Below are 24,878 nucleotides of genomic sequence, written 5' to 3' on the forward strand. Positions count from 1 at the left end.
TATTTTATTATTTTATTCATACTTAATGTTACATACCCCACTGTAACTTGTAACTTTATATAGCTGGCAGAAAAATGTATAGACAGCACAGCGTTTATTTCAAGTAGTAGTCACCTGTTAACGACTTCCGAAGGGATGTTATTGAATTTACGAGGGGACCCTGAAGGCAGCATCGATCTGGTACGTTTTCATGACTGAGGAGTTTCATTTGTGTGAGCCGCCGACCGAGCTGGCACCAGCCTCTACTCTACCCTCAGCGTGAGGATTACTGCCTGTTTTTGAATCTGTTAACTTTATAGAGAATTTATATCCCACCCTGATACATTTCCCTGGATGCGAGACGTCACAGTTTCCAAAATGAGCAGTTTGAGGGCGTGTAAGGAGCCATTTGGTAAGTCAAATAATGAAGTGTCTTTATAGACGGTGTGTGGATATTAGAGATACTGTGTGGCTGCAGTTTGTTGCAGTGTTCACCGTTTTATTCCTCTTCATTTGCTTTACATCACTAGACCTAGGCCTACATTTATTTCGTCATGTCTTATTTTTTTGTTTTAACAACCAAAACTATTGTTTTGTTATTGTTAGTAGCCTACTATTCATATAAATATGAAATATTATTTTATCGGAAGCATTAACCCATTAGGTACATTCAGGAAATTCTACCCTCCTTGAAAGTCATTTTAACGATGTTAGTTTGAGGAAACCAACAAACATTTCCTGGTTAGCCGTCAGAAACCACAGCTCAGACAGTTTCCACAATTCAAAAATTCCCTTGTTCTACTGATGAAAAACCCGTTACGTTTTGCACCGTCATATTTGTTTCCCAGTGAACCTACTTATAAATAACTGTCATATAATTCGTTATCAGAATGTAGTTTGCCTTTTGCCTCATTCATATTTATGTTCAGTAGGCTTACTTATTTTGTATTTACAAACTGTCCAACCCAGTGAAGCTATATGTTGTTAATAATGTCTTCATTAATGGTCAATTAATTATTTACTGATGCTTTATACAGAAATTCCAAGCCATTAATAATGTCACCTAACTGTGAAGGAATCCTTTGGGCTGCTGAATAACCACCTACACTTTGACATTTACCCTTGTAACCAAATATATCACCAGAGTAACAAAGCAGTGCTAAACTCACTGAATAATGCATTTCCTGTGATTAACCTACTTCAAAATAAAAGTCAGGTTGTGTTTTGCCAATTAAATGCTTTTAATGTAAAGCTGCAGCAGTGGGAAATATTCGGTTTGTATTAGCAGTTACTCGGGTTGAGCTGAATGTTGCTATGTCTAAAATTCAGTGTATTTACCCTCTTCCATCATGACATTCCTTTGATCTTTTGAAAATACTCATCTAGTTCATCAGGGCTCTCACTTTAGTACTTTTACAGCAAAAGTTGGTAACTAAGGGTGCACTCACACTAGGCAATCGGTACTGTGCCCAAGCACATTTGATCCCCAAAGTCCAGTTTGTTTGGCTAGTGTGAGCGCTCTGTACCATGCTCAAGCACAATACACTTTCTTGGCCCTGGCACGGTTGGAAATGGTGTGCTTCGGCACGGTACAGTTGCTCTTGCACGAGCACAAACACAGGTGTGCAATGTGGATACGAAGTATAATCATGCGTTTTATGCCGCCTTGCATAATCAAGAAATCCATGAATGTGAGAGGGCAGTCTACGACACAAAATAAGCCACAATTTACTGTATACGTCTTAGTTGGACCTGAACTGGCCCCGGCATTCTGCGCATGCACCTCAGTCCCCACGCCGGGCATTGACCCAAACCGAAAATTTCCCACTGCTGCAGCTTTACATTAAAAGCATTTAATTGGCAAAACACAACCTGACTTTTATTTTGAAGTAGGTTAATCACAGAAAATGCATTATTCAGTGAGTTTAGAACCATTGTTTTGATTACTCTGGTGATATGCCGCTTCCTATGTTTTTGGAGCTACTTTCAAATGCTGGCCATACTTTATTATTATACTAATATATTATTATTATTATTATTATTATTATACCTTGAACCTAATAGTCATTGTTTTATTTCAAAGTCAATGCACAAACATTTTTTAAATTCTTAAATCACAGTTATGACCTCTGAACTGAAAATGAACATAGTAATACATTAATGTCAGCGGTATTACATGATCAGTTATTAAAAAAATACAGACAACCCACCTGAAATTGTAAAAAGGTATAACATTAATGTTATGAGGTATTACATTATTGTAATATGGTTTTACGTTATTGTAATAAGGTATTACGTTATTGTAATAAGGTATCACATTATTGTAAGAGTATAATATTATTGTAATAAGGTGGTCCATGCATGATAATCCATTTGCACTTGTTCATGTTGTATAATGGTAAATGCCAGTTTAGGGTGTATCTCCTTATTTCATTGTCCTACTTATGCAAAAGCAAATGCATGTTGCCACGCGTGAGCTCCTTCTTTGACAGCCGATGCTGCCTAAACACTGTTAATGCTTGCTCCGTTATCCAACTTGTACAATGAATACTGAACAAGGAAGTCAAGTGTTGGAAACAGAGACAGCCCACCTTCAAAATAAAAGTTGTGCGTTTTGAAACGTGTTGGCTGCCGCGGTCAGTTAAGGAGATCTAAAGTAAATAAATGAACAAATATCCTAAATATGAACATAATTCATAACTGTTATACAGTCATATTTCTGCCACTTTCCCACAACTGATCGTAAATAAATTGCCAATGAGTGCGAACACTGTAATTATTATAGACTACAGTGATTCATATATGTAATGATTAATTCAAGCTGGGGTTGGTAATTCTGTTCAGAAGCATTTTTTATTAAACTTGTATAAAATCTCTGAACATCCAGACAGCCATCAAAATATCAAATGCTTTGGGGAAAAAAAGGAAAAATATCCATGGTCTGTGGCAGCAACAGGGCTGTAACAACACGCGTGACTGGAGTCTATTCACCGCACTGCTGGAGCTGTGGTGGAGTGAGCTCATTGTTTACGGACAAGAATGGCAGAGAAAGTACAGACACACTTTTCATTAGCAGCTGTACCTACAGCAGCTAGCACTGCCAAACAGAGCAAGAGAAGAAAGACTGAACTGGAGAAGGCTACAAACAAAAACAAGTTGCTCAAGAGGTGAAACGACATTGGAGTGGCTGTTCAATGATGGAGACAACTGATGGAGTCGAAGGCCTGAACACAGACTCCATGGTAGCTGTGCCTCTGCTGGACAGGTAATGAGCTGGTTTGTTTTGGATGGGTGAAATGTATTATTACCCTGCATTATGTAGTCAATGTAGTTGACGTTGATGTTGCTGTCGTATGTATTAGTCCAACGCTAGCATCGTTAGCATCGTCAGCTTGTAGCTAACGTAAGCTAGCTAGCTATGATAGACTACTGCCGTATGAAACATATTTACATGTAATGTTACCGTTTACATGCAGGCCAACGTTTACACGTACTGTGGATCTAATCCATGACGCAGTGTTCACACATGCACTGCTACCCTGGGCTGTTTGGACATTAGCCAGACGAGCTGTATGTGAGAGGTGGACTAATTCTTGTGTGCTTCATGTGTGAAAGGCCAAGTTCACTGTTCAGAGGTCATGGGAAGATTACATATATCTGTGAAAAAAGTTTGTTTTGTAGTTGCAAGCAGATGTTGTTAGATGGTATTTATGTGATTCATTCGTATAGACTTTGAGCTGGATGTTTTACAAATGTTCTGATGGTGAATTTCCTTGAATGAATGTGCTCCTTAGCAGGGATACAATACAAAAAGGACTGGCACTAGTACTAACAGTCACATGTTAGCCTACCACTTGAGACTATTACATATTAGTAAAACATTCTTTAACGAAATAGACTTTGCATTTCAATTCATCACCCACCTAATCCTAGACTTCTATTTGTACTTTTTTTATATATAGCAACAGTCCTGTGTTGTCTTTGAGAGAATCAATAACATGTTTTATGCCCCATAGACACATTCAGATGCAACTTTATGTCCTGTAAATACATTTAGTTCTCCATCCTTATCCAGTTTTCTGCAATTATTATAGTCTTTGCTGAGATGATGAGTTTTCAGTCACAGGAGTTGAGGAGTTGGATAAGTACTGTTGTTAAGTAATATGATATTTCAAGGTCTTTGAAAAGCTGTGTTTCCTATCAGATAAGTAATTGTGCTATTCTTTCTACAGGACAGCACCGACATCAACAACCTAACCTGTTGGCCAACACTGATCTGTGTTTATAATCAGTCAAGAACCCTCTGGATGTCCTTCCTGTATATAGTTGTTTATGCTAATTGTACCGTATATTGTCTAAATGCTAAAAGGTACACTGTTTTTGTTGTGTTATATATTTACATGTGATCCAAAAGATTCAATAAACAAGAGTCTTACCTAATTCAGTTGTTATTATTAGTGCATTATGTAAAGTGTAAGAACTGTAATGGGTTTTTTGTTTTTTGCTGGAAGTGTAAAGAAAAGGCATTTATCATTTTCAAGACTTTATTCAAACAAGTTAGAGATAATGTAAAACAAGGAGTAAATACAGAACGAAATAAAATAAAATAAATTTGTGTTAGGCAGAGTTCAGCACTTGGTGTGATTGCTCCAAACGTAGTCCCAGAATTCTGGCCTGTAAAGCAACAGATGAGCAACATGATTAGATATTTTTATAGAACTGAGCTTGACTGTCCTCAGCATACTGTGAACATACACACTTTCAATGGTCAATACTTTAGACATTCCTGGACAAAACTAGATGTATGTATATACATTTTATATTACTGTTTTTTTTTCATTTGATCTATTCATTCTTTTGACTTGATGTACCAGCCCTTTATCTTTCTTTACATTTTTCTACTTGCTGTGTTTATTGTTATGCACTATGAAGGTATTGACAGGTTTTCAGTTCTTGTATATAACTTTCCTTTGTTCAGCATTGGTTTAGTTGATGAGCTTTCTGACAAATTTAATAATAAATTACAATTCTCACTAGAGGAAAAATGGGTTTTTAACAGAGCTTGTATTGTAACACCCAAATCCCTGCAAACTCCCTGCACATCCTTTGAGAGAAAGTCAGAAGATGCCATAGGTGAAGTAATTAGCATGATGAAGTCTTCCAGATGTGGTCCCCCATCCCGACCAACCTGTTTAAAGCCTGTTTCCAAAGCCTCTCCCAAGTCACAAGAAGTATATAAAACTCTTTTAATTCAGTCATCTCCTCCACAGAATTCAAGAAGTCATTGGTCAAACCTCTTCTTAAGAAATCCAATCTAGATTACCTAGGGTTAAACGGTTTCAGGTCCATTTCTAATCAACGTTTCCTCTGTAATCGTTGGACAAATACTTGTCTATCTAACAACAACACTTTAGAAAAGCTCTACCCTCGTTATTGAGCAGACTACCACACTGAGATTGCCCCACTGGAAGTTGTAAATGACTTGAGAATTATTGTGGATGGTACTTTAGCAAAGTGTCTGTCCTTCTCTTAGACTTCAGTGCAGCATTTGGCACAGCTGACCACAGTATTCTAATGGACTGATAAAGGTGGGTGTCTCTGACTATGTATTAGCTTGGTTTTGGTCACATTTAAGACAGTTTTCTGTCATATGTGAGACTCATGATATTTTATATGGTATCCCTAGAGGCAGCATTCCTGGCCCCATCACCAGGTCAAGTACCATTATTATACTGATGATATACAATTGTACTTCTCTTTCTCGTCAAATGATCCTAATGCATTGCACACTCTTATTGCCTTTCTCACTGACAGTAATGTATGGATGGGTAAACTTTTTAAGCTAAATGAGGAAAATATAATGATATTCTGCCCTGAGCAGCAAGATAAAAAGTGCACTCAATTCTTAATGGCCATAACACACAGATTAAAACTTCGTTCACAAACTTTTAATATAAATTTGAATCCCCATTTTAACCAGATCATCAAAACCTTTCTTCATCTTGTGAATATTGCCAAAGTCAAACTGCTGAACAAAATCAAGGTCAATAAATTGTAATTCCTAACTGCTTAATACACTGCCCTGGCTACCTGTATCTTTCAGAATTGTTTTTAAGGTTCTCTTTAAAATCAATTATTTCTCTTGTTTATAAGGCTTTAAATAACCGGATCATCTCACTGCTTTTCTTTTTAATTTCTCTTGTAAGCACCATAAACATACTGGTGAGAGTGCCTTCTGTTTTTATTGCTCCTAAAGTCCTAAACTCACTGCCACTTGATAGAATGGAAACCTTGCTCAAAAAGTTTTAAAAGGAAAATAATGACCTGTCTTTTTAATCTGGCTTTTAATTTGGAGTTATGCTATAGTAATGTTATACATCATTTTATCCTTGCCATTTAATTCATTGACTTTTGTTTATCGATTTTCAACATTTTATTGATTTATTGTTATAGTTTAAAGTATTACAATGTTTTATCTATTGTTGTTTGTTTTGGTCAGTGTTGTTTTCATGTTGCTTTGTGAAGCACTTTTGCCTGCATGTTTTTTGAAATGTGCTGTATAAATAAAGTCAACAATTTAAAAGATAACTACCGTTTTTTACAACCTGGACCGTATTTCGTACCCAGATAACTTTGGTGTCATTTGGCGTTGTTCGGACGAAATAAGATCCGGTGGAGCGCCGCGTATATCCATATAATGCGAGTGATCCGGGCACCGAAGCGCAGCCTCTATGAGCATTATCTGCCACAAAACTAGTTCATTTCACCAATATTTTGTCATGATATGCTAGTGCTATTCCCCTCTGAGTCCGGGCTCGTCTGTTGTCAACATCCGGGGTCTGTAGGTTGACCTACTACCTCTGACCTGGAAGATGTCATCTCTGAGCTGCGCGCGCACCCGCGACAGCCGGCTTGTTTACCTGTAGCTGCTACTGCTAGTTTGACCCCGGATGTTGATAACAGACAAGCCCGGACTCAGAGGGGAATAGCACTAGCCTATCATGACAAAATATTGGTGAAATGAACTAGTTTCGTGGCAGATAATGCGTTATATAGAGGCTGTGTGTCGGTGCCCCGTCACTCGCATTATATGGATATACCGGTGCTACACTGGATCTAATTTCGTCCGAACGACTCCAAATGACACCAAAGTTATCTGGGTGAGTAAATGATCATATATTTTGCTAGAAATAAGGTCCAGGTTGTAAAAAACGGTAGATATCCTTTAACAGCTAACAGTTAAAAAGTACATGTCAGATTTTTGAAGTGTTTTGTATGTGACACTGATTATGTAGGAAAATCGATTGGCTGATACCTCATTAAAGAGGTAGTTTAAGCATTGATGTACCTTTTTAATACAACTAATACACACACATATATATACAGAGACACACATACCACCCACTATCAGCTATGTCACACATGTAGCAGAGAGATTGTACACCATGGGCCGGATCTACTAAGATCCCAAATTGCTTGTACTAATCTGCGTGCGCAATCTAGAAATTTGCGTGTGGGGTTGAACCGCGGTTTGCGGGCGATTTACTAAGAGTGATTGCGTTAATGACAACAGGTGCAAACGTGTTGGAGACACGCCTATTTAAATGAGGGTTTAGCGTGTTTCATGGTTTTCAGCATGGCGAGTTTGAGAGAGTGAAAGCACAAAGTGAAATTGGACCCTTTGGAATTAGAAGTGTTGGTAGAGGAAGCGAATAAACATTTCAATGAGCTGCAGCAAAGGAATCTGACGGTCAACACCGGAACACCGTGTGGGAGAAAATCGGTGAAAACGTTGATGCTGTTGGAAAAAACAGGAGATACCAAGACATCAGAAGAAGAACAAAAGAAAAATTGGCGTATAATAATATAAATATAATAATAATAGTAAACTTGCAAGGAGTTTTGTTATTGCAGGTATTGCATGACTCCTTCTCGTAGCTGGCTCCAAATCCGCTCTGAGTTCCTCCAACAGCTTCAAAATGGCAAGGCTGGATAGGCCATATGTTCTAATGATAGTTTCCTCATTCATCCCAAAAATGTTCACACGAGGGTGAAAAATGCGTTCTCGGCGTCTCCTTCTTGCAACAAAAACGGCAGACATGTGTGCACAATTACGCATACAAACCGTTTGCACCTCCCTTTGAGACGTGGTAAATATAGACGCAGTTTCTATGAGCAAAATTGCTTTCCGGTTTGATAAATCACTTTGCGTGTACTAAATTAATATATTTACATTTTCTCCACCCACAACACGCACAATTGCATGTAAATGCCCCATGTTGCATATTCATTGCTGCAAACGTACTAACTGAATGCAGACGCGCTATTTTGCACCTTTGACAGACGCAACCCTTTTTGCGCACTGTTAGTAAATCAGTTTGTACATTTTTTTGCGTGTGCAAGCAGTTTGCACACGTTTTAATACACGCAAACCTTTAGTAGATCCGGCCCCATATGTGTAAATAGCTGCTGTCTGTTGTCTGGATCAGGTATTGTTGGCGTGGCATTCATCTCCATACATGAGTGGAAACAAACTCATGATTAAGCAAACGACTGCTTACACACTGTGCTGTATCCTTTCATAGTAGACATGGGTGGTCAAAATTGAGAAAAGCTGGGTTCACCTGCTTGGAATTATGGCCCTAAGCAATGTATTATAATGTGGTTATTTCATCTCTTGAACTTTATCCAGAGCGTGCAGTTACATGCCCTTGCATTCCCGGAGAAGGAGAAACAACACTCAACTGGTCTTGGGTTCAACTTACATTGGATGATTTGGTGGCTGGCTGTACATAGCTGATGCTCTATATTTAAAGGGGAATACCACCCATATATCAATTTACATCATATCTATTGGTAATTTTGCATGTTTGAGCAGATTGACTAGAAATGTGGCAACACTATGTATTGTTGTAATGCCACTGCAAGCTTGCATTCAATGACTTTGACCAGATTAGAGTTGTCTGTTTTTCTACTGCAGCCAGGTTTGTGCCTTCGGTGTTATGTGCTAAGACAGTGAATTGTGGGGACAGTTTATGAAACTCAAGTTTGAAAACAGGAATTTAAATGGAAACTATTTTGACAAGAATTTTTTCAAGCAAAAATTCCAAATGTTTCAGTTTCTCAAATGTCAGGATAAGCTGCTATTCCTTGTCCCATGTATTAATAAAATGATTATCTCTGGGTTTTGACATCACCCTGGGGATATAAAAGGACATTATTCACAATTTGCAATCAATTAATAAAGGAATGTTTTTGACTGAATAATCGACAATGAAATTATTTGTTAGTTGGAGCCCCAAAGTTTTAACCATGGCTTTACCGACCAATAACTACAGTCACTGTTTTGTCCTGATTCATTTAAGAAAATGTGGGATACTGGAGTCAGACATTCTGTTGTCAAGGTAGCAAAAGCACCTCCTGATTTCTGTCTTATGAAAGCATTCAATAACCCCTGATATACTGTAGCATGGCCTGTATGAAGTGAAGTAGAAAGTAAAGGTGTGGAGGTTGAGATGGCTTTCGCACAGGAGAAAAAATTTCATTTCTCGTTGCACATACCACCACAGTCCTTCTGCTCTGTGCTGTTGTTGTCGCAAGAGTACGTTTCAAAATGTTGGCATTAGATGTAATTTGGTGTTTTGCTGAATTTTTTATTAGGGTTTTATAGGTAGGACTTCTACCTATTTTCTAATCAGAAGTATAACCAGAGGTACAAGAATAGAAAATTACAGCTGATTCTAAACTTTACAACTTGTACCAGAGCAGTTTCAATACCACATCTTCTTAAACCAGTCTGAAATTGTATGCTTTGGAAAATGGCCCCTAATATTCTAAAATAAAGGCAAGTGGCAAAAAATTCTAAGCAAGTCCTTTAACAATCTATCTTTGGCACTTACCCTTGATTCCACTGGGAACATCTCTGTTACCTGGTGAGTAGGACACTATTTTGTTCCATCCTCCATGCAGCTTCACATCCCACTGGAAGTGTCTCAGCAGGGAAGCGTCATGTCTGCTTGATGTTGTTGACTTGCGCAGACTGTGTTTAAATAGACTCAGTGCGTATTCTCTGCGGAGCAGAGCGAAGAGATGCTTCTGGGACGCTGCTGAAACGTGGCGTGGCACAGCCAGTGGAAACATGAGAATTGTCTAAAATGGCCACGAACAGTTCTGCCCACTGTATGGCGACTGTATCGCGGCCATATCGCGACCTTATCGAGGCTGTGACGGGCCCAGTGGAAACTGGGAGTAACTCACAAGAGCTGTGGTGTGAAATTCTATAGATCTACGTACAGAGGTTTTATTGTTGATGAAAACATAATAAAGATGGTGGTTTCAGTGAAAGCTATATCAGGATTAAAAAAAAGGAAAGCAACATCATCCAAGTCTCAAAATATAAATAATGTAACTCGATTAGTTTGCGTTACTTTTGGATTACTTTAATACCGAACATAAACAAATAAAGACAATATATTTAAGATGACTTTGACTTCATCTTAATAACAAGAGCGTATTCAGTTTCACTTAGGATGCATGGTTACATACTAGTATATTATTCTTTATTTTAAAATTGTAATACTGTTAGTAATCCTCTTTTTTACTGAAAGTATCCGTAATCTTAGTTCTGTTTCACTAACTTTACCAGAATACAGTTACCTTTTTATCTATCCTGATTATGTAATCACATTCCATGTATTCCTTTACTTTCCAAGCCTGCTGATTTCAAACTCAAATACCTGATACCTAATTACTTTATATAGAAACAGAGAGACTGAAAGCATAATGGAAGCAAAGGGCAACATGTCGAAATTCCCTAGTAGTCTTGTGTGGGTTGGTCTACAGAAGCTGTGGTGATGGGGATTCACCATTAATTTCAAGATTGTGACAAGATTTAATTCCATAATGAAAAATCCACTGTCACTACAAGGTGGGTGAAGTACACATACTAAATGTAGAGATGTAAAGCTGTGAGCAGCCAGGAAATGCAAGCACCACACACTGGAAAATACCACTTTGACCTTAACATTACACCTACACTCCTTTCGTGTAGGTGTGCAGATTAAATAGATTAAATTAAATAAATTAATTAGTTAACTTAATACATTGCCATTTCCAACACCATCAACATATCATAATCATCATTCTATATTTAAAATAAATTATAACATGCTGTAATATCATTATATCATTATACATTAAAATAGTAATAGTGACAGTAACAGTACCACCAATAATAATAATTAGAAAAATAATAATTCACTTTTAACAATTTAGTACAATATTGTTGAATATAAGTACAATTATCAAAACCATCACGATTGTCTTAAAGGGACACTATGTAGTTTTGAAGAAATTTAAATTCAAAATAGTTATATATAGTAGTTATAATTTTAATGAGGAAATAATACAAACTAAGAAATATTTATTTTTCCATAACTGAATAAGTGTGTGGTAGGACGCTTAGTGGTGGTGTCTAACAGGCTGGACACACTGGATGTGTGAGCAGTGCATGTGTGTGGCGTTCCTCCTCCCTTTTCATTTTGGCGTCCATGTTAACAGGTTAGAGGAGCCACACTGGCTGCATGACTAGTGCTGCTCATGCGCGTATCAAGCAAGGCTGCAGCCGCACTTCATCTAGAGATTCTGAGTCCCGACAAATTTTCCCACAACACACACACAGTTCTCTGCAAAAATAGACCTGAAAACAACCTGTAGACATGTCGACATCATACCAGCATTTTACTACAGTTTTAATTTGGGTTGGAAACCAAAACTCGGAGTTTGAACCAAGTACTTAATGCCAATTAATGGGTACCTGTGAAAAAAAAAAAAAATTGGGTCTGCTTATCAGTTCCTAAATGTGACATAAAAACTGATTAGTGCAAACAAAGGCTACATAAATCTGCAAGGCCGTGGCTCATCTGGCTGCCTTCCAGGACCTTTTTTCATCTGCCAGGAGTCAGGACCTATTACATCACTCATCAACACAACAGAACTAACGTGACACAGCAGCAGTCACAGTGCGGTAGAGGATTGTGGAAAACGGTTAAAAGTGTGGCTTACTTTGTAAAAGAAAAACATGACAAGTCAGGTTGTACGTCAAATCTGACGAAACGTTTAAGGCAGCATGGCATCAATGTGAACAACTGTATTGCGTTTGATGTCTTGCGGCCTCCGAGCCTGAGTGCGTCAGCCTCTGCCAGCACCGACACATCAAAAGCACCTGCCAGTGGCGGTCCTGGCTTGCATGACACCCTGGGCGAACCTCACCTTCCTTTACTATTATTATTGCTTATTGTTATATTGAACTGTCCTTTGGCTGCTGTGACGCACAAATTTCTCCGTTTGCGCACTAATAAAGGAATTCTGATTCTGATTCTGATTCTGATTCTGATTCTGAACCCCCTGCTTCACCACTCCCCTGCACCAGTAGGGAGAGCTGAGGTCCAGTAGGTGAACCTATCCGCCCCCCTCCCCTTCCCCTTCTTCCACAGTCTCTGTTTGTGAGACTTTCTGAGCAGCAGCAGACGCACCTTTACAAAACAGAGGGCGCCCAGCCGCCCACTCCCCACACGGCAACATGACATAGTTGACTTGACGTGTAAATGAGCAATACAAAAACTGGATGAAATGGATGCAAACAAATTTAAGGCAGCCGGTACGGGTCGGCACCGGGGGCGATCAGCCGAGATGACGAGATAAGCCCAGAGATGGCTGCTACAAAGCCGGTTACTGTGGGCGACTGTCCGCTCGGTATTTTTATTTTTATTTTTTGCGGGCGCTCATGCCGCCCCTCCATGAATGCCGCCCTGGGCGGCTGCCCATATGAGAAACCGCCCCTGGCACCTGCAGTAGTGCAGGGGACAGCAAACCGCGATACACTGTTCACTTTGGCATTGAAAGGGAATAATGACCAAAGACAAAACTGTGGAGGGTCACAGAGCGGTTAGGTTTTGTGCACTACCACTGAATGCACTTTATATGTTCCAACATTTTGAATGTGGCTTGATGATTTGAATGTAGATATTCCAGAAATTGTCTGCTATCGATGTCATACTCCTGAAACAGATGGGGAAGTGAAACCAGCATGTTATCCTGAAAGATGTGCTGAATGTGTGTGATTTCTTTATCTGACCATGTGCGGAAATCGTTTAATAGACCAGCTGAGAAATGGTAAATCTGAGAATGGAATATTGTTACAAACTGTATGTTCTGCATCTTACCAAGTGTTATCTGATTGGTAGGGGTGGATCCATTATAATATGTATTGAAGTTGATTCACCAGCAAATAATTATGCAAAATTGGTGCTGCAAGTCTTCCTTGTGATTTGGGTTTTTGTAGAGTTTTGTTTTGGAGAATTTGGAGATTATTGAATCTATGGATTTGAAACAGGAGAGGGTGGGTTGAGTTGAAATCAATGTGAAAAGATAATTTATTTGAAGAAGTACTGTCATTTTAACAGTTGCTATTCTGCCAATAATGGAGCGTGGAAGGTTAAAGCTATGGTCTACGATGTGACAGATTTGTCATTATTATTAACATCATTTAGATGGTGGTTATGGCCCAATAGTACGACCTACACAATGTGAAGAGCAAGAGGAACCAAATAAATCCATTCTTTCTAGCACCTGCAAAACTGCAAAGAAATTGACCAATAGCAGCCATCCTGTCCGGATGGGAGTTTCCCCTTGCTCAAACTGCGCTCTCTCTCGGACCCTCCATCCAATCCCCTGCCTGCTGCAGACCATTTGGCCCCCCTTGCTCGAGCTCGGCCCGTGGAAGTACCCAGAACCAGAGATTCTGGCATGCTATCAGGGGAACTCTAAAAAAGCAAAAATAACGACTTATATACAACGAATAATCCCGATACACAAGCTTACGACATTACCTAATTCCTGCTGTAATGACCGACATGACTAATATTGTTAGCTTTTCTCTTGTTATCCCAGTACCAGAGCTAACTTAGCTGTTGATAACTAGTAACTTATTATGTAGCTGTAACGTGAAACGTAGCTGTAACATGCTAATGACGTTACGCTAGCTTGGCTGTGGAGCTTGGGCTGTGGACATTGTAATGACTTACAAGTTTTACGTTTCAACGTACATTGTAATAACTTTACCTGTGAATCCGACATCGTTACTCCGCATTCAAAGCTGGGCTGTATTTGGTTTCTGCTGGCCGGCTTGTTGCTCTTGGTGCTTGTTGCGGGTGGCGGTGTGTTGTGGGAGTAGAGTTGGGCAGTATCCAAATTTTGATACCGTCAAACCTCCTCCCTATTTTACCAGGGTATTCGGTATTACCGTGACTAATTAAAAATTATGACGTAAGGCTCAGACGCATCACCAAACTGTTGGCTTGTGCCTACACCGTTCAGAAACTGAATACCAAACACTAATACTGAAACAATAACAACATAACATGCACAATATTAACAACTTTTACAAATAGCAGCTTATAAAAAAGTGCAAATACAACAGTCAAACAGAATTCAATTAACATAAACATCCAGAACAGTTTTCGCGCACACAAATCAATTAAATTAAATCACAGCCCGAACAACTTTTAATAACAACAAAGAGCAACACCTTTTCCGGCTTTAACAGGGCGCGTTGTGGACTGACAACTTTACCTGCAGTGCTGAAAACCCGCTCCGATGGTGAGCTTGTGGCACAGACGCACAGGTACTTTCGGGCCACTCGCCTCTGATGCGCCTCCAGAGGTATCAGGGGCGCAGTAATGGTGACCCGAACCAGTGTGAACAGATAAGCTGGCGGCGCAGAGAAACTAAGCTAAACAGGTCCTTCACTCAACAAAATATAGAGCAATGTCCCACAAAGCAACGTTACAGGACCAAACAACAGTAACGTAGTAACTGATCGTGTCTTTGGTAACTTACATGAGGAAAAAAATGTGTCAGTCAGCCTGTCGGTGCTAACGACTCTTCGTCACATTTCTGCCCGAAAAACAGCGTCTGTCCCCGGCAAAAAACTTTAACTCACCAACTGTTTGTCGCGGTGATTTTTCAGTTTCACTCTCTCCCCACGAGTGAAATAGTCAGACAGGGTCCAGTTTACTGATGGCGATTATGTAATTATGTAATTTAGAGAAAAACATAACTTTGTCACTTTCCAGGATGTTTGGTGGGTCAGGATCTCAATCACAACACATTATAACCGCATCCATATGATTATAAACTGTCAGTGTGTAGGCTACATGTTTAGATTAACAGGTAAACACCGGGGAAACACCTTGAAAAAAAACACACGTCACCATCAAGACGTGTACCGTCACGCCTCTGTTGGAGCCGCGGCGCCGGCTTTCTGTGTGAATCATACTCTGGTTCGTCTTTTATGCCGGAGCGGCTCGGTTCTGTGTGAACAACCAGCGGTGGAGAATTGGCGAACGGTGCTGCGGTGATAATGCGGAGGTCTCTGTGTGAAAAGGGCGTGCTGTGTTGTTGTTTCGGAGATGCATCCTTATTGCACAATTTACAAATTGCCTCGTCAGTATTGACCGCCTCTCCCTTCTCGTTAGCATTATTTTTAAGACCCCGTGGTATACCTTATTACCGTATTACCGCCCAACCCTATGTGGGAGGCTCCGAGGGGAGGGCGATATGAGCTCGAGGGGAGGGATTAAGGAGCACAGAGGGGAGGGGTGTGTGTGTGGGGGGGATGCTTTTTTCAAATCTTTCTCAGCAGTGTTGCCAACTTAGCGACTTTGTCGCTATATTTAGTGAGTTTTCAGACCCCTCTAGTGACTCTTTTTCAAAAAAGCGACCAGCAACAAATCTAGCGACTTTTTCTGGTGTTATTGGAGGCTTGTGGAAACTCTGACGTGACAGCACGTATCGTTCAACGAGCAGCGGGTGCTGCTGTGGGACCGTCCCAAAGCACTCACAGGCGGCCCAGTCCTCACACAACAGTCCCTCCCAGCTGCAGTCAGAGCGGGAGAAGTTCACCCCTCGCGTCCAGACTGCGAGTTGCGCATGCGCGAATCCGCCGCTGGCTGATCCCACCCTGGGTAACAGTCAGGGCCGGATGTAAATGTAAAATTTTCTTTGTCCAAAATAAATCACTGCACTAAAATAAGTTCATTTGTAGTTCTAAACATATTAAGGGTGTTTTTTTATCTCTCCCACAACGTTATTCCTCTCTCCTACAGCGTCCATTACAATTAAATGCACATGGCCAGTTATGCAAATTATTATTAGATAATTATTATTATTAATAGTGACTTTCCTTACTGAGGAGTTGGCAACAGTGTTTCTCAGAATGTAGACCATAGCTTTAATCCAGTGGAGAAGGTTGTCATTCATGGTTGTTGTAGTGGTTTGAAGTTGAGACCAAACAACTCTGACAGCCTGAGGGAGATATTAGTTCCCAAATATGTGATGTGACCAGTGCATAAAAGGATAGGTGATGTGCGGGCTGCCAAATCCCAGCTGTTACTTTGCAGTGGAAGGATGGAGTATTTATGCCAGTTTATGGAGTGATTAGAGATGTTATGCTTCTGTGAGTTTAATATTGTTCTTGTAGTGATGAGAAGAAGAGCAATATGTCATCTGTAAAAAGAAAAAAAAAATCTTGTGTGTTTAGCATACTGGGGCTATATACAAGGGGGGTTGCAGCAGGGATGACTGGGCATGGGGAGGGACTGGGCGTGACTGGGCATTCACCCACTTTTGGTCCCCTACAGCCTGGGAGTCGGGTTGCTTGTGGCGAGAGATGATTTTAAGGCCTCTCCAGACTCCGCTCCCTCTGCACAGCCTTCAGCTCCTCCTTATTTTCTCATTCAAAGGCCCTTTTTGTCCTTAAGGAGAGCCTTTATATCAGGATTAATCCAGGGTTTGTTGTCGGGAAAACACTGTACAGTCCTGGTGGGTAGAGTTTTCTTCACACAGAAGTTGATGTAGTCTGTTATATAGTGTGTGAGACGGTCAGTATCCTCCCCATGAAGATCACAAAGTTTTTCCCACACAAAACTTTGAGCCTCAGAGCCTCCTCAGTCTTGTTCTTTTCACTGTGTGGGTGACAGCTGGTTGTCTATGTACCAGGGGTTTGTACACAGGTTTGTGATCAGATCTTCCCAGGGGAGGGAGGGGTGATGAATTATATGCCTCCTTGGTGTTGACATAGAATAAATCTTTATATAATATAAATATTTATTGTGACGTACAGGGTGGATGTAGGAAGAGTGGAGGATGGAGAGGCTTGATTAAAGTCCCCAGAAAAGAAAAGGAGGGCATGTGGGCGCCGCCTCTGGGGCCTGCTTATAGTTGAGTGGAGGACATCACAGGCCGCATCTGCATTAGCTGAGGGGGGAATAAATGCTGCTTTCACGATAACATGAGAATTCCCAAGGTGGATAGTAAGGCCTCATGCTAGCTGCTGATGTGCCCAGAGTTGCACCATCTTTCACTCACATACACTGCTTTCCACTTACCACTCTCCATTGTCCTGTCCACCCACATCAGGTGGAAACTGTATATGTATACTACAAACTAGTATTCATATCTGGAGTTAAACAGCATGTAAACAGCATGATGCTGAATTCATGGTATTCCCTCTGGTGCCAGGTCAGCGCTGCTAACTTGTCCATCTTATTTGGGACAGATCTCACATTCCCTACAATGATCGATGGGAGAATGGGTCTGTAACGTCTCATCCTGGCAGCTCTTCAGCATAGGCTCCTATATGTTGGTCGCCATCTTCTTCTTTTCAAAGAAGCCCGATACAAATTTAAAAAGATGCACTACTTGTTTATGCATATATGTATATAAATAACTATCTATGTTCTGTGTTTGTGTAGCATGATGGAGTTTAAGAACTTTCATTTAAAGCATACACCTACAGCAGGAGGTAATACTTCTTTGTAGGAAAAATTCATTATTGGTGTGGGTCCAATAGAATTTGTTGGCACTAAAAAATACCGAATTGCCTGTCTTATCCCTTAAAGGCACTCAGGGGAGTTGGGGTGACCCTGGCAGGCCCTTGGGCCAGTGTTTTAGAGTGGGTTTGATTCACATGATTAGTTTTCAGCATTTTACAGTACAGTACTGTATCCAGGAATGAACAAAATTAAAAGAAAGAGAAAGTAGTAAGAGAGAGAAAGAGAGTAGTGTTATTATGTGCAACTGGTCACATTATATAAAAATCAGGTTGACATGAGGTTAAGGTCTGCCTATGACCAACATACAAGACTGCTGTGTCTCAAGTTAACAACACCAGGAAAGCTGTATGTAGGAAACAGCCTGATGACATCTAATCACTTAATCCTCATACTAGGTTTACATGTAAATTAAAGTCTCATCGTCGTTGAGTCTAACCCAAGAAAGGCCAAAGCATATCTTTATTGTACCCTTTGGATGAGGTGGCTATACAGTATAAGAGACTGATGAACATAGGTGTAGTGCTGCCAGAGCACAGCGACACTCAAAAGCTGCCTTCGTGCCCAGCTCATCTGTGAATGTGCTTGTTAGAATATCCCTTATCATTGCCGGAAGCATTTAATGTGGGAGTTAATGTTGGTGCTGAGCGGTATTTTAATTGCTTCTGAGAAGCTTAAATGCATTATTACAAGCTGACGTGCAGAATAAGCACACCTAAACTCACACTTCAAACTTTTTTATTGGCAAGACTGATATTGCCGAATTATTATGAAAAAGTCTTCCTGCCATTAAAAATAATTGATTACCTCACTGAAAAGATCCTGATGTGTCATTTCTACCAAATTTAACTGTCTACATCAACATGTCCAAATTAGGTCATACTCACATAGAGGATGTGGTTTTTCTCTGCAACTCTGCGGTTCATACTGTTGATATGTAGGAATGCATAAAGTTAGTAGGTGACAGCATTTATGACTATATTAAAGCCTCTTCCTTTACCATTGTAACAGAAAGAACCAGCTCCGAACCTGTGGAGGACACAGACACCACCAGCTTTGTGGCAGAATTTGTGAGCATCTTTTCATTATTCTTTCCTCCATTTGCGTGTTTGTTTATCTACCTCATTGTCTTGACTTTACTTCTGTTCAGTGTGATTGTGATGATCTCTTATTTTTTCTTAGAAAGTAGAGTCTTACAGTAATCTGCTAAGGAATGTTCTATAACTGAACACACTGTGCAGAACCTGTCCTTCAATGAGCCCTCGGGGATTGAAGGACAGGTTGTAGCAGGTTGTAGCAGGCTTTTCCCAGTCATTTTCTTCTCCATTTACAGACTACATTTTAGATGTTGACTCAGTCTTATGAGCAGACTATATATAAAGCTCCCATGAAGAGGGTTAACAGAGCAGACTGATCTTTGTTCTCAGGTTTATTCATGGTACTTTTTAATATTATCTTGTCTGACCTTGTCTCTCCCACAGTCCTTGGAGGCCAACTATCCAGTGCAGGTGACAGATCCCCATGGTAAATAAGGGACACAAAACAGAATTGTCCATTTTACAAGGCATGCAGACGTATGACACATTAAAGGAAACACCTACAAAAATCTCTATCTATCTATCTATCTATCTATCTGTCTATCTGTCTGTCTGTCTGTCTGCCTGCCTGCCTGCCTGCCTGCCTGCCTGCCTGCCTAGACCCAAGTAGCAATTTTGAGGACCTTATTGAGACCTGCTTGACAAGCTTTAATGAAAGACTCAATATGACTTTGAGAACTTGACTTACTTATTAAATTTTAGCTTTATTCTTGGTATTGACAAGTTACGTTTTGTTTAAGAAACATGATTGGGGGATTTCTAGTGCAATGCACACAAACCTGGCTACTAGGACAAAGCAGACCAGCAGAGGTAAACGTATTACGCAGCTATCATGGAGGAGTGTAGTCCAAAAATAATAAAACTTGGATTCAAGGGTTATGTGATGCGATTATGGGATTAAAAAGAGAATACAGCAGAATACATAATTTTGTAAGGTCAAAAGTTGGTGACATAACAACATTCAACTTCCATCCATCACTATAAAATATGCAAATACAGACATGAATGCTAACTTATTGGTTGATCAAATATCAGCTAAGAGTCGTAGTCTTATGTTAGACCTAGCTTCACCAAGCTTTTTTATTGAGAAGACACATCATTAATGTAAAATACAATAGGGGGACTGATTTGAGGCCATATAACCAGTTAAACTATGTGGATGTTACTGGCTAAAACATGGTTAAATGGTTACAGGTGTTACATTAGTCTTCTCTTGACATGTCTGTGTACCCCAGTGCTTGCTGCACTGTGATATTCAATGAAGATTTCCAAGTTGGTGATGTAATCTTTTCCACTGAACAGTTCAAAGTGTATGGCGACAACAGTTTCTGTGGTGTGGGTTACTACTGTATATAACTGTGGTCTTATAATTCAGTTTGTTTCTTTATAGAAGTAGACTTGACTTGATTTGCTTGATTCTCAGCACAGTAACTTTCCTTCTTTCTTTCTTTCTTTCTTTCTTTAAGAAAAAAAAATGCAAATGATAAAAAAAATAGAAAAATAATTTCCATGTATTTATCAATATAAACCAATGGAAAAAAAATGTTCATAAATTAAGAAATCATATTTATTCTTCATCAGCATCCTGTCTCTGGTCTGGTTCACACCTGAAATTCTCATCTACATCACAGCAATATTAGCCCTAGCCAGACAGTGGGGAAATACCCCTTGTATGCCATATCCAATGATGTGTGAACAAATTTGACTCATAGTGTTTCCACGTGGGGAATTGTTTGTCAATTAAATTGCAGCTGTAATGACTTGAGTTAATGATATTGAATGCCTGTGCTTTCTAACTGAGCACTCGCTTTGCAGTTGAAGTAAATTTAGACCTGGCCACTATTTGAGAATTTATGGTACATACATTTTAAATGCATACTGAAAACTGTGTTAGTACAATTGTCAGTTTTAAATGTATTCATACAGTGTTTTCTATCTGAAAACACTGATGCTAGTAATGTGTCTCCAGCAGACGCTGTGACACTCCATCTGAGCTCCATGCCATCCGGATGCCGGAGCCCTTCCTCGGACAGAATAAGGCAGGTCAGTATCATCGCCTTTGAGGCTTGTGTGCATGCAACCTGTGTTTGAAACATTATTCTCTTTTAACCTTCCAAAGATACAGAATTTGCGAAATGTAATAGACTAGAATACATCACTAAGAAAACGTCATTTTCATTTCCAAATAACATTTAGTTTCACTGTTGTCCACACTTTCTCACTCGCCCATGACTTCTGATATTTCCTTAGACAAGTCAGGTAGTTCAGTGCTGCCGAATATTTAAGCACAAACTGTTCCACCTGTGGGATCACAATGTAGAACCGCTAAGTACCATGAAAAGTTGCATAAACACAAACATATAATATACAGTATGTATCAATCGTATCGTAGACTCTACGGCCATTTTTAAAAAGAACGGCGTGTTCTAAAATGAATTGAGGTACAATGCATGGCAGAGCATACAACTGAAACCCTGCAGATATGGTGTCTCCCAGCCCCCAGTCTAATAAATAATTGAAATTCTGCATCTAAATTTGTTGCAAAGGTCTGACAATCCACAAATAGTCCATTTGTGTTACTTTACACAAACTGTTAAAGCAGAGATACACACACACTAATTTATGCTGTGAACATACAGGATGTGGTTTACTCCCACTGAACTCGAAGGTGCAGTTGTGAGTGTTGCTATTAACAGAACAGGAACGTAGAAGGAAGAACGAGTGTTACCAACATTTATAAGATTAAAAATTGATTTAACTGCCATGCAACACAAGTCAGAGAGTTAAGTCGCACACTCAATGACTTGATATTTGACTTGAGATTTGCCCTCAAAAGACTTGAGACTCAACTTGGACTCAGGATTTGGGACTTGTGAACATTTTTTTATTTTTTGGCGCATCAACATTAAGGAAATGTCTGACAAGCTGAAAGTCAGTCTCTCATGCGTAACCTTATTCATCTGGTGCGTGCTGCACCCGGCCAGAGATAACAACACTACAACAACACTATAGCAGCGAGCACAACAACTGCTGCTCTCCTGTTTGTCATAAGCTTTGTCTATAGGACCTAAACACAAGGCGCAAACAAAAGAATCACCAAATGCAATGTTTGTGGAATGAATATAAAGGATGCTGGATCGACCACGTCAAACTTGACGCATTAGTTGTTGCGTTAGGGCAAACCTGAATAGGTCAGTCATTTGGTAATGTAAAAGTTACTGCAGTGCCTGCTACATGCGTTTAGTACAGTGACCTAGAACTGATGGCTAGCAAAAAATCTTAGAGAAAAGCATGGTTTTGATGGGTTTCATTCCAAAACACAAACATTTCTTTCAGGAATAACAGTCAGCTGATTTTTACTGTTAAACAACACATACAGTTGTATCCACAAAAATGGTCTGTTCTGTAAAAAAAAAAACAATAACTCCAATGATATTTCATCACAAGTTTTATATTCATGCAAGGAATCGTGTTTGTCACACAAAGAAAGGTGCCAAAAACTGTTCTTGTTTTAATATCAACAGTTTATGGAGTTGCAGTATATTTCAGATCATTGGCAGCAATAGTTTTACATTATACATTTAGCTACTGTAGCTGTGTATTTATGTTGCAAAGCAAAATACAGTTATTGATTTTGAAGGAAAGCTTTCATTTTTTCATATTGCATTGCAGTAGCCTATTTTAAAGTGATCATATACCAAACAACCAATCAGTGCTGATAATACTCTATGCTAATAGATAAAGGAGTGATGATAATACATTACATGCTTTGAATTCCTTAGATATAACTGTGCAGTGTTCTAAGCAGACCAGATCTAGGTGTTGTATCGTAGGCAACTGGACTTGTTTCAGTTTCTTGAAGACATTTCACCTCTCATCCAAGAGGCTTCCTCAGCTCTAACTAACTGGAGGGGAGTAGGGTGGCTTTTAAACTCTGTGTGGGAGTGTCCTTACAGAGTCGTTAAGGAGACGTGTGAGCTCTGATTTTCAGAGTCGTTAGGGCCAATTGTGGGTCGTTGGTCAGACCGGCCTTCATGTGGGTTTCTAAGGCTAGGTGAGCCCAGGTATGAATGGTTGTTAAGCTGTCTGTGGAGAGAACTCAGTACAGCCGCTTGTGAGTGATAAGTAATGTTGAAGGCCACCTCCTCTGTTCAAAGACGGTCATTCCAGTTTGACATAGATGGATTCCTTTACTCCTCTTTCAAACCATCTGTCTTCTCTGGCCAAGATGTTTACATTGTTGTCCTCAAAGGAATGATGTTTCTCCTTCAGATGTAAGTGGACAGCAGAGTCTTGACCTGAGGAGTTGGCCCTCCTGTGTTGTGCCATTCGTTTATGGAGAGGTTGTTTTTTCTCCCCAGTGTACAAATCTGTACAAGTCTTAGCCCGATGGTTTAGAGTTCTGATGACCCCAGCTGGTGCTCCAGTGGGTGATGAGAGTCGAACAGCAAGTACTGATCTGTGTGTGTAGGTTTTCTGTAGACCTCAATGTTGAGGCTTCTGTCTTCTTCAATATGTACTGCGCAGTCCAAGAAGGGCAAACTGTCTCCTCTGACATCTTCCTGTGTGAACTTGATGTTATTGTCCACAGCATTTATGTGTTCTGTGAAGGCTTCCACTTCCCTTGCTCTGATTTTGACCCAGGTGTTGTACACATACCTGAACCAGTGGCTTGGAGCAGTTCCTGTGAAGGTAATCAAGGCTCTGCGCTCAACTTCTTCCATGTAGAGGTTGGCCACTATTGGGGACACCAATAATGCTTCTGTCTGTAAAAGCCTTCACTGTACTGGAAGTAGGTGGTTGTCAGACCGAGGTCAAGTAAGGCACAAATGTGATCTGGGGTGAAGTTGGTTCTGCTGGAAAAAAGTGCTGTCCTGTAGCAGGCATTTCTTCACCATTCTAACAGCTTCACGAGTGGGAATGCAAGTAAAAAGGGATGTGACATCATAAGAAAGCATTGTTTCGTCTGGGTCCAGTGTTATCTCTCTCACCTTGCTGGCGAAATCCTGTGAGTTTTTGATGTGGTGTTGAGTTTTATCGACCAAAGGAGCTAGGATACTGGCTAAGTGCTTGGATATGTTATAAGTAACTCACCACGGAGTCCAGACCTGAACCCTATTGAGAATCTTTGGGATGTGCTGGAGAATACTTTACGTAGTTGCCCAACTCTCTCATCATCAATACAAGATCTTGGTGAAAAATGAATGCAACTCTGGACGGAAATAAATGTTGTGACATTGCATAAGTTTATCAAAATGATGCCACAGTGAATGCCTGCCGTAATCAAAGCTAATGGTGATCTAACGAAATATTAGAGCGTGTGACTTTTTTTTGGGCCAGGCAGTGTATATGTACAAGCCCTGTAGTATCTGTGTCATACTGGCAAAGTGTCTAATGGAGCATTGATACCAACTGTAAGGCAAATCATTTGCACATCTAGATTACATACAAAGTCAATGAAAAGACGCCAATAGATGCAAATTTGCATTTATTCATTCATTTATTTATTTCAAATGATGTGTAATTTTCGCATGAGTTGAAAATATTGAACTCAAGCGAAGCATTGACATTCACATTGATGTCATGACGTTAACATAGCTGATGTCCGGACAACCATGACCAGTAATGGAGGAGAGGATAATAATCACTAATTGTGGCCGTTTGCGGACACCCAGAGCTGGACGATAACACATCTACTTGTACCAAGACATGACAAATAAGGAGCTGCCATGGAAGTGGGCAAGAAAGTCAGACTACCTGGTAAGTCATGGAAATATGTCTCAGCACAGCACCGCCCTGATCAATCCGAACTCCATTCAGGGAACAAGCATTTTAAAGGTTGTTTGGTTGTCGTCTGGCTGACAGACCTGACAAGGCATGAATTCAGGCTTTTTACAAGGCGCCATTATGA

At 40.0% G+C, this 24,878-nt stretch overlaps 1 protein-coding gene across 2 annotated transcripts in view; it reads left to right on the forward strand.

The window, feature by feature from the left end:
• Positions 1-222: 222 nt before the first annotated feature.
• The window catches only part of edaradd (EDAR-associated death domain), a 33,967-nt gene continuing 9,311 nt past the window's right edge, over positions 223-24,878 (forward strand). Inside the window, exons 1-4 of one of the 2 annotated variants that reach the window (XM_084375358.1) lie at positions 223-391; positions 18,882-18,940; positions 19,352-19,394; positions 20,937-21,010. In XM_084375358.1, the coding sequence (XP_084231484.1) occupies positions 334-391; positions 18,882-18,940; positions 19,352-19,394; positions 20,937-21,010 (234 nt within the window). In that variant the 5' untranslated portion in view covers positions 223-333. The remainder of the gene's footprint in view (positions 392-18,881; positions 18,941-19,351; positions 19,395-20,936; positions 21,011-24,878) is intronic. The other variant, XM_084375359.1, reaches the window with a different exon arrangement.

Source organism: Pagrus pagrus (genome assembly GCF_965226575.1).
Source record: "Pagrus pagrus genome assembly, chromosome: 15".
Classification (NCBI taxonomy): domain Eukaryota; kingdom Metazoa; phylum Chordata; class Actinopteri; order Spariformes; family Sparidae; genus Pagrus; species Pagrus pagrus.